Genomic DNA, 11,387 nt, shown 5'->3' on the forward strand with positions numbered 1-11,387 from the left:
TATATCCCAAGTTAATCCAGTCCCATTTGTCAGCATTTGGCCCATATCCAAATAAACTCTTCCTATTCATGTATCCATCCAGATGTCTTTTAAAAGATGTAACTGTGCCACTTTCTCTGGCAGTTCATTCCATATATGCACCAACCAATGAGCAAACCTTGCCCCTTAGATCCCTTTTAAATCCACCCCCTTACCTTAAACCTATGCCCTCTAATTTTGGACTCCCCTACCCTGGGGAAAAGACATTGGCCATTTACCCTATCCATGCCCCTCATGATTTTATAAGCTTCTGTAAGGTCACCCTTCAGCCTCCCATATAGCCCCGACCTATTCAACCTCTTCCTATAGCTCAAATCCTTCAAACCTGACAATATTCTTGTATATCTTTTCTGAACCTTTTCAGGTTTCACAACATCCTTCCTATAACAGGGAGACCAGAATTGCACAGTGTATTCCAAATATGGCCTAACCAATGTCCTGTACAGCTGCAACATGACCTTCCAACTCCTATACTCAATGCACTGACCAATAAAGGCAAGTGTATCAAATGCCTTCTTTTACATTGATGTGTTGAACTCTTCCATCATTTAGGATAGGAATATTTATGAAGCCACCTCATCCTGTTTGTGGTTTAATTGTCCACCACCATTAACGACAAGAAATGGCAGGACTGCAGAGCTTAGATCCAATCTGCTGCTTGTTGGATTGCCTAGCTAAGTTTGTATAACTTTATAAATGTCCCTTGCTCCTTCACCTTTTCACATTGAAGAACTAAAGTCTATTCAAACCTTTTCTCATAATTCAAACTTGAGACTGGAGGTCAGTTCCATACTTTATAAAAAGTAAAATACTGCAAATGCCGAAGATCTGAAATAAAGACAAAAAGTGGTGGCCAAGATCAGCAGGCCTGGCAGCATCTACCAGAATACTCAGTAGAGTTTTTGGCATCCTTCCTTTAGTAAGGATGTACAGAAATTGCATCAGAAGCAGTTCAAAGAACATTAACTAGGCTGATTTCTGAGATGAAAGGTTGAGCAAGTTGGGTTTCTACTCATTGGAGTTTAGAAGAATGAGAGGTCATCTTACTGAAACTGTCATGATCTTTGTGCAGTAGTCAAGATGAAGATGATAAATAAAATTAAAAACTAAAAATTAGGGGTCTTCATTTAATATCATGAAGAAGAGAATTGTTTTCTCTTGAAGGGACATTAATCTATGGAACTCTCTTTCCCAGACAGTAATGGAGGCTGTATCCTTCAAGACCAAGTTAGATATATGGCTGACAAGGAAGTTAAGAGTTATGGTCACAATCACAAAGTGGTCACAATCAGACCAGCCATGATCTTATCAAATAGCGAAGCAGGCTCAAGGGATCAAATGGCCAACTCCTATTCCTAATTCTGACAGTTTTGTATTTTTGAAAGCCAAATGAAGAAAAAAAATGAATTCATCACCCTGTACAGTGATTAGCTAGTTAATCTGAAACAAGAATACTGACTGACCATGTTGCAAAATGATCCTGTATCTATAAAAACTCAGGCAGAAGTGGTGTGTAGTGGTAATGTTACTGAATCCAGAAACTCAGCATAATTTTCTTAGAACATGCATTCAAATCCCAGAGTAGCTGCTTAAATTTAAATTCACTTAATAAATTTGGAATTCATCTCAATTAGTGTGATTAGATACGAATGTCAATTGTAAATTGAGTAAAAATCCAAAATAAATATTCACTATTCTTTGTGGAAGTAAATCTGTTGTCCTTCCCTGAGCAGCTTAAATGCAACTCCAGACTAGTATGCCTTACTCTTAACTGCTTTCTGAAATGGCCTAGCAATTTGATTAATGAAAGCAATTAGATATGGTCAACAAATTATGTGCTTTGCCAATTAAGCCCACATCTTGTGAAAGGCTAAAGAAAAAAAATAGCAGAGGTTTAAAATCTGTATTTCAAATGTATGCTTTTACCTGTTCTAGATTTTCTCCTCGTTTCTGCATGGCTTTTATTACATTCTCACTGGAGTATCCCATATTAACTATTGTTGCAGCACACTGCCTCTCACTTGGAGTCAATGATTTCAGTGGATCAAAACATTCCGATTTCTTTGATACATCTGCGATGTTTATGGTGAACCTTTCTTCAGCAGGTTGGTTTCCGGAATTCACCTGGTTAGAAGACAATAAGAACAAAAGGACAAAGTGAGGACTGCAGATGCTGGACATCAAAGTCGAGAGCGTGCTGCTGGAAAAGCACAGGTCAGGAAACGTCCGAGGAACAGGAGAATTGACAATTCGAGCATAAGCTGTTCATCAAGCCCATTAACTCCTGATGAAGGGCTTATGCCTGAAGCGTCGATTCTCCTGCTCCTCGGATGGTACCTGACCTGCTGTGCTTTTCCAGCAACACACTCTAGAATAGGAAACAAAACCCAAATACAAGTTTATGTCATGGTGCTCAATTCTAAAATCTTGAAGAATCCAGAACGTTGCAATAAATTTTTCAAATTCTACTTTTGGAGATACCTTAAAGAGTACATAAGTATTATTACTTAGTTAGCACAGAATAAAAAGCTTCGTACAGATAATAATCTGAAGAGAAATCCTTTCACCTGAGTTAAATTTACAAACCGTACAGCCAATAAAATGTTTATATTATATGAGTAAGGTTTACCTTTCTTTAAGCAACACTTTTTAATTTCATTCTGAAAAGAATGTTGTGATCAAATGGGTATTTCTATTTCTGATAGTTAGCAAAATTGTGAAATTGCAAACCATTTTACAACTTAGGATCCACAAATTTATTTAATATAGTTATCAGAAAGAACAGTGTGTAAAACAACAATGGACTAACCTCAGACATAGTTGAAGTGATTTTTGAGAAGATTTGTAGTTCAGGTTGATGGTAAGTATGTAAGTTAGCTCGGTGAGCTGGAAGGTTTGTTTTCAGACAATTCATCATACTAAGTAACATCATCAGTGAGTCTCTGGTGAAGCACTGGTGGTATGTCCCACCTCTCTATTTAAAGGGCTTGGTTTCTTAAGGTGGGTGATGTAATTTCCGGTTTTTTTTTCAAGGAAAGGTAGATAGGGTCTAAATTGATGTGTTTATTGATGAGTTCTGGTTAGAATCCCATGCCTCTAAGAATTCTCTTGTGTGTCTTTGTTTTGCCTGTCCCAGAATGTGTGTGTTGTCTTAGTCAAAATGGTGTCCTTTTTTGTCTATATGTATAGAAACTAAAGATAGCGGGTTGTGTCTTTTGGTAGCTAGTTGGTGTTCAAGTATCCTGGTGGCAAGTTTCCTGCTTGTTTGTCCGATATAACATTTTTTACAGTTCTTGTAATGTATCTTGTAAATTACGTTAGTTTTGCTGGTAGTATCTAATGGATCCTTTAGGTTCATTAGTTGCTGTTGAAGTGTGTTGTTAAGTTTGTGGGCTACCATGATGCCAAGGGGTCCAAGTAATCTGGAAGTCATTTCTGATATGTCTTTGATGTAAGGTAATGTGGCTATAGTTTTTGGTTGCGTTACGTGCACTTGTTCGGGTTTATTTCTGAGGAATCGGCGGATTGTGTTTATTGTGTACCTGTTTTTCTTGAAAATATATGGATGTTTTCTTCTGCCTTTTGTAGTTCGTGGGTGCCTGCAGTGTGATGTAGCTCATTGAAATAATGTCTTGATGCAACTCCATTTGAGTGTGTTGGGATGATTGCTTCTGAAGTTATTTGTTTCACGTGTGTTGCTTTTCTGTAGATGCTGCTTTGAAGCTCTCAGCTGACTATACGTTCAACTATCATGTCTCGGAATGGGAGTCTGTTGTTATTCTCCTCTTTTGTGAATTTTGTGCCTGTCAGGATATTGTTGATGGTGTTGTATGTTTCCTCTAATTTGTTCCATTTTGTGGTGACAAAGGTGTCACCTACATAGTGGACCCAAAGTTTGAGTTGGATGGATAGGACAGCAGCTTGTTTAAGTCTCTGCATTACAGCTTCCGCTGAGAGTCCTGATATTGTTGATCCTATAGGTGTTCCATTGACTTGTTTGTAGGTTTTGTCATTGAATGTGAAGTGGGTGGGGAGGCACAGGTCCACTAGCTTGAGGATGTTGTCTTTGCTGATAAAGGTGGTACTGTCTGGTGCTTGTGGCCCTGGTTTTCCTATAACACACTTAAATAGCGACTAATGAACCTAAAAGATCCATTAGATACCAGCAGCAAAACTAACGTCATTTGCAAAATATCTTGCAAGAACTGTAAAAAAAAACGCTACAATGGACAAACTAGCAGGAAACTTGCCTCCAGGATACATGAACACCAACTGGCCAGCAAAGGACATGACCCTATATCACTGGTTTCTATACATATACACAAAGAAGGACACCACTTTGACTAGGACGTCACTCAGATCCTAGGTCAGGCAAAACAAAGACACACACAAGAATTCTTAGAGGCATGGCATTCTAACCAGAACTCCATCAATAAACATATCGGTTTAGATTTTAACTATCTTCCCTTGAAAAAAAAAGAACCAGAAATTACATTGCCCATCTTAAGAAACCAAGACCTATAGAGAGGTGGCACATACCACTAGTGCTTCACCAGAGACTCTCACTGATGATATTACCTCATATGGTGACAAACCTTCAAGCTCAGCAAGCTAACTTACATGCTTATCATACACAGTCTTCTCATATTAAATATTTAATGCAAAGCTGGTAATAAGTTAATGATTGAAAAGCTAACCAGGTCTTTTAAATGACTAAAGAAAGAATAGAGGCACAGCAGGACATTAGCAAATTTATTTAAATTTGATAAAACACATCTTCTGTAAGTTTTGCATTTGTTACTCTTATATTGTAACTAAAGCATATCCTTACTAATATTAACTTTCAATTGGTTTTGTTAATTACACTTCTATACATTCTTGTCTGTTTTATATTGAATTTTTCTGGAAACAGTACTCAATACAAATTGGCATTCTGCAAAAACTACAAGAAGTGCTTCGACATAATTAAATCGTTTGAATGGATCTCATCGTTTTACTCACAAAAGGTTGAGTTCAGTTTAAATGGTTATTAAATACTGGAAGCAATTTACACTTAAGATCTTGATGATTCATTTTTAAAAACTGAGATTTAGGCATCGCTGGGTAGGCCAGCATTTATTTCCAATCCCTAACTGCCCTGGATGTTGTCTGTGAGCTGCCTTCTTGAACTGCTGCAATCCATGTGAAGTTGGTACAGGTATTTCTCCTATAACACCATAATTGCATTCTAGTGAAACCTCACTCAAGAGAAATAATAGGACCTATGGGGAAAAGTGGGATTAGGGGCAGACCAGCAAAAAAAAAATCACTCGTGATTGCTCAAAAATCACCCAAATGCCAAACATAAAGTATAGCACAGTCTGAATGAAGATTTAAATCATATTTATTAATGAAAGTAAATCTAACACATTAGATTGAAAAATATTGTTAATGCAGGGACAGAGGGTCATCATCACCACCACTTTCAGGTGCAGTTGTGGCTGCATAACCGAGTGGGTGTGGTTGATTGTCTTCTGACCATTTCTGGGGGGTTCGTTTACATTGTGCAGGTACAAGAACAAATTAGAAAGGCAAATAATAAGTGAAATGCAGTCCTGGAGGAATTACACAGGGTTTATACAGGAATTATACAAGAATATTCTTGTCTCAGATGGAGAGCAATGAACACTCATTAGTTTAATTTTTTGAGATGAGGCTGCTCAATTGCAGTACTGTACCTCTCACATTCTCAGATGGTAGCTGAGATTGGCCCATGCACAGAATAGCAGGGAGACTTCAGCATACAAAATGATTGCGCTGGAATTGCGCTATTACGAGCAGAGGTATGTGTTCTCAAAACTACCATTCCCTTCAGCGGCATTATAGCCAAATCGCGCTGCCAAAGCACACATTTTATGAGAACTACGTGTACACCCAAAGTACCACAGGGGAGGGAGTTCCAAGATTTTGAGCCAGTGAAGGAACAGCAATTATAGATCTAAATCACGATGGTATCACCTCGAAGGGAACTTGCAGGTGGTGGCTGCCTTTATAATTCCAGGCAGAAGCGGTCACAGGTAGGGAAGGTGTTATCAAAGGTGCCTTGTTGAGTTATTGCAACTGTTACACTTTTAAAAATGCCTTTTACGACCTTTACACTTTTATAGCAAAGTAAACATTCAAATTTAGGCAGCGCTACTATAACAATAAAAATAACAATTAACTTCTGAAAAGATCTGACAAGCAAAGATCAAAATAGTGAAACAATTTTTTAAACTTTTAACGAAAGAATATTCAGGTATCAGAGTTTGAAAAATGTCAAGGTTTTTTTTAATGCTACATTAATGAAAAAGCATAGTCTCATAACAGGACGCAGTTAAGACGACTCTCCCATCCCCAAGCCATAGTGTCAATACAAATGGATTTGCTTTGGTGCTGTTTTTCTCTGAAGCACTTTCCATTTAAAGATGTGCAGTCATCATAAGTACATCATGCAGGAGGCTAACAGGTTACATACCAGAAATGATTCTTTTAAAATGTGCAGAAATACTCACCATATGAAAATTTTAGAGGGAATACAAAGTGCAATAATGGGCAGTGCACAGCATAGTCAAGAGTGTGGTGCTAGAAAAGCATAGTACGTCATGTAGCATCAGAGAAGCAGGAGAACTGATGTTTTGGGCATAAGCCCTTCATTCTCCTGCTCATTGAATGCTGCCTGACCTGCTGTGCTTTTCCAGCACCACACTCTCGACTCTATATCTCCAGCATCTGCAGTCCTCACTTTCTTTTAGTGCACAGCATAGGGACAATAAAGGGAACATTGACTGCAACCATAATTATTTTTGGGAAAGTTAACACTATTAATTTCTGCATTTACTTATTGAATTTTTTACAAGCACTTTAAAATGCATAACTATCAGATAAAAGACAAAAATCTGTTTCTTTCAAACGTGCAATATGTTTGATTTCAACAATATCTTCAAGAAAGATAGTAGCATAACAATATTAAAAATAGAATAGGTTATATAGCCTCTTGTTCTGCCTTAACTTCACTTTTGATCCTATCCTACACAATTTGATTTCCTTAGTGTCCAAATATTCACCAACTGTAGCCTTGAATATATTCACCAAACTGAGCAGCTCTTTAGGATTGAGGCTACAACCGAGTGAAGTTTCTCCTCATTTCAGTCCCAAAAGGCCAACTCCCCTGACTTGACATGACAAATCTTCAGTTCTAGTCTCTTACTATCCACTCTGTCAAACCTTCTACAAATTATATACATCCAATAGAATCAGTTTTCTTTTAAAATTCTATAGGCCTATTTTACTCAAGTGCCTCTAATCAGACAATCCTGTCATTCCAGGGATCAATCTAATGAAACTTCGTTAATTCCCATAAAATAAGGAGACCAAAATGCACACAATTAGCTGAATCTTATGGAACTTGCAAGAGTGGGGTAATGGGGGTCGTGGTGGAGCACAACCTGTCCACTCCAGATATTAAGCTGGTCAACTTTCTCTGCTTCCAATGCATTTATGTCGTTCATTAAAAGAAGAAATCAGTACACTATACAGTACCTAAGATGTAGTCTCACCAGTGCCCTATAGAACTAAAACAAACTTTTGTACTCAGTTTCCATCAGAATAAATGATAACATTCTATTAACTTTCTCACTTACTTGCTGTACTTGCATTTTGCTTAAGAATCATGTACAAGGATATTCAGATCCCTCTGCATCGCAAAACTTTGCAATCTGTTACCATTTAGATAATATGTTTCACTTTTATTCTTCCTACCAAAATGGACAATATCATAATTTCCCACATTGTACTCTATTTGCCAAATTTTTATAGAGTCAAATCAGGCCCCTTGGCCCAACACGTCCATGCTGACCAGGTTCCCATTTGCCCATGTTTGGCCCGTATCCCTGTAAAACTTTCTAACCCAAGTACCTGTCCAGATGCCTTTAACTGCTGTAATTGTACCATCCTCCACCATTTCCTCTGGCAGCTTGTTCCATATATGTACCCTGTGTGTGAAAAAGTTGCACCTCAGTTCCCTTTTAAATCTTTCCCCTCTCACCTTGAACCCTTTAGTTTTGGACTCCCTCACCCTGGAAAAAAAGACAATGGCTATTTACCCTATTCATGCCCCTCATGATTTTATAAACCTCTATAAGGCCACCCCTCAGCCCCCAGGGGAGAAATGTCCCAGTCTATCCAGCCTCTCCTTATAACTCAAATCTTCCAGTCTCAGTAACATCCTTGTAAATCTTTTTTACTCGCTTTCCAACTTAACATCTTTTCAAAAGTAGTGACTTTTTTTTAAAACCTTTTTGTAGCTTCCTCATGTAACCTTCACTACTTAATTTCCTACCAATTTTTGTGTCATCACTTAATTTGGAAACCATACCTGCTACCCCTTCATGAAAGTAATTTATATAAATTGTAAACTGTTGAGGTACCAAAAGAGATCCCTGTTGTATACAACTCATTTTTCTCTTTCTCTGCTTTAGAAGGACTGTAAATGCTGAACATTTAACTTTTTTTGTTTTTCTAATTTATGCCTAAGATTTTGTACCTAGGCACGTTTGTACCTAAGATGGTACCAGATATGGCGACTTTGTACACTTTTCACTGTATTCATGTATCCCTGTACTTGAGTACATGTGACAATAAAACCCAATTCTAATCAGCAGTGTGAGAAGTGGCTGTTGCCTTTCTTCTGTGGTGATCCCCTGACAAACAGGGGATCCACAATGTCACTTCATGAGCTGCATTATGGAACTAAAAACCATTTGGGACTCCCCTGGTCCATCAATACTCCTGGCTTTCTGGCCTTTCGTTTGGTCCAATGCCACCTCAAAATATTATAGCCCAATGCTCCAGGTTGGTTTGATCAAAGATTAGTGGTGCTGGAAATGCACAGCAGGTCAAGCAGCATCACAGGAATAGGAAAATTGACATTTTGGGCAGGAGCCCTTCATCAGGAATGAGGCTGGAAGCCTCGGGGGTGGAGAGGTAAATGGGAGGGGGTGGGACTGGGGAGAAGGTAGCTGGGAGTGCAATAGGTGGATGGAGGAATGGGTAAGGGTAATAGGTTGGAGCAAAGGGTGGAGTGGATAGGTGGGAAGGAAGATTGACAGGTGGGACAGGACATGAGGATGGTGCTGACCTGAAAGTTTGGAACTGGGGTAAGGTGGGGGGAGGGGAAATGAGGAAACTGGCGAAGTCCATATTGATGCCCTGGGGTTGAAGGGTTCTAAGGCAGAAGATGAGGCTTCTTTCTCCAGGTGTTGGATGTGAGTGAGAGGCAGTGGAGGAAGCCCAGGATCTGCATGTCTTGGCAGAGGGGGAGTTGGAATGTTCGGCCACTGGGCGGTGGGGTTGGTTGGTGTGGGTGTCATCGAGATGTTCCCTAAAGTACTCTGTGAGAAGGCGTCCAGTCTGCCCAATGTAAAGGATACCCCCATCGGGAGCAACGGATACAATAAATGACATTTGTGGAAGTGCAGGTGAAACTTTGATGGATATGGAAGGCTCCTTTGGAGCCTTGGATGGAAGTGAGGGGAGAGGTGTGAGCGAGAGTTTTGCAATTCCTCCGGTGGCGGGGGAAGATGCCAAGAGGGAGGGTGGCTTGTTAGAGGGCGTGAACCTGACCAGGTAGTTGCGGAGGGAACGGTCTTTGCAGGAAGTGGATAGGGGTGGAGAGGGAAATATATCCACTGGTGGGGTCCGTTTGTAGGTGGTGGAAATGTCGGCGGATGATGTGGTTTATGCAGAGGTTGGTGGGATGGAAGGTGAGGACTAGGGGGGGTTGGTGGAGAGGAGTTCTGAGGACGGAGGTGTGAGACGTGGATGAGATGCGTTGGAGGGCATCTTCAACCACGTGGGAGGGGAAATTATGGTCTTTAAATTACAGTCCTTCTTTAAATATGATATGACTTGCAAGTTTACCCTAGGAGTTTATTTCCTCCCTCTTTTTCTTTTAGTTATCTTTTTGTTGGTTTTTTAAAAAAATAATTCCAATTCTGTTATACCACTTTTTTTTCTAAGTTTGCTATTATCCTTAACTTGCCTCGTTAACCACTATTGATTTATCACTTTCCTAGAATCTCACTGAGATATGTGTTTATCATGAACCAGGAACTATTTTCTTAAATATATTCTGCTGTTCATGAACCATCTTCACTGTTAAATTCCTTTCTCAGTCCATGCATGTAGCTTTGCCCTCATTTCTTTGTAATTACTGTTAGTAATTTTAGCATAATTATTTCTGCCCCATGTTTCTCCCTCTTATCCTGTCTGCTAAATTCTATCATTATTTTCTAGGGGATCTTTCAATCTGTGAACATTTACCAAACCTCATTGCACATTATCAGCTCTAAAGATAGTCTGATTCCTGATTGAATCCACAACCTATTGTTCCTGGAAAATGTACAAAATGCACTCTATCAATTCATACTCATGGGTATCTCTAAAAATGACTTTAAATTACCTATAATTAATGTACACGCCCTCTTTATCTCCTGATTTGATCCCTATCCTACAATATAGCTATTGTTATGTGCCTTTAAAACTATCAGTGTCTTCTTTTCCTTGTTATCTATTAACATACCATTTGATTTCCTAAGCATATATAAATGTTTGTTTTACATGCAGTTTGATATGCAGTTTTATCAACAATTATTTTAATGTCAACCGTTCAACTGCAACTGCACTACTAGGAGGAGAATTTCCGTCATCAATATATGCAAAATCTTTCAGTTACTTGCTAACTAGTTTTATCAATTCCCAAATTTACAAAAAAAAACTTGTGATATGGCATTTATTCAGCAGAATAAACATACCACCCAAGACCTTTGTTCATTTTGTAATTTGGTTTACTTACATAGAAGTCACTTTACATTAGGACATTCCATGGGACCCTTCATATGACAGTGGGGAATTAGCAAAAAGATGAAGTGAGAATAGAAACCAAGGTACTTTACTTACAATGCAGATTTTGTTGGAAGTTCATTTTGTGATCAACTGAATCTGAGTTTATACCAGAAAATATGAGGCAATGAATGTAAAAGTAGAAGTAAAAATTTTGAAACTTTGTCAGTCAATAAATGTAGATCTTGCATCAAAACTACTTGTTTCAACCATCAATAATGGCTTGGCAAATAAGTAAAGCAAGGTTAAACGAATACCCTTTTACAGATTAACAAAGCAAACCTTTTTATTCCAACTGTACATAGTACCAAAGCAAATGAGGAAGCACACAAGTCTGTCACTAAATACATTAATTGTTTGATTTACATTACATAGGATATTTCACACAAGTCCATGCATACTGATCCAGACCGTTCACTTATCAGCGA

The 11,387-nt window shown here is 38.6% G+C and overlaps 1 protein-coding gene across 4 annotated transcripts in view; it reads right to left on the minus strand.

The window, feature by feature from the left end:
- The window catches only part of ubap1 (ubiquitin associated protein 1), a 75,092-nt gene that overhangs the window by 10,874 nt on the left and 52,831 nt on the right, over positions 1-11,387 (minus strand). For all 4 annotated transcript variants that reach the window (XM_072572737.1, XM_072572729.1, XM_072572756.1 and 1 more), the window contains one exon: positions 1,966-2,163. In XM_072572737.1, coding sequence (XP_072428838.1) covers positions 1,966-2,163 — 198 coding nt within the window. The remainder of the gene's footprint in view (positions 1-1,965; positions 2,164-11,387) is intronic.

This window comes from Chiloscyllium punctatum, chromosome 1 (genome assembly GCF_047496795.1).
Source record: "Chiloscyllium punctatum isolate Juve2018m chromosome 1, sChiPun1.3, whole genome shotgun sequence".
Classification (NCBI taxonomy): domain Eukaryota; kingdom Metazoa; phylum Chordata; class Chondrichthyes; order Orectolobiformes; family Hemiscylliidae; genus Chiloscyllium; species Chiloscyllium punctatum.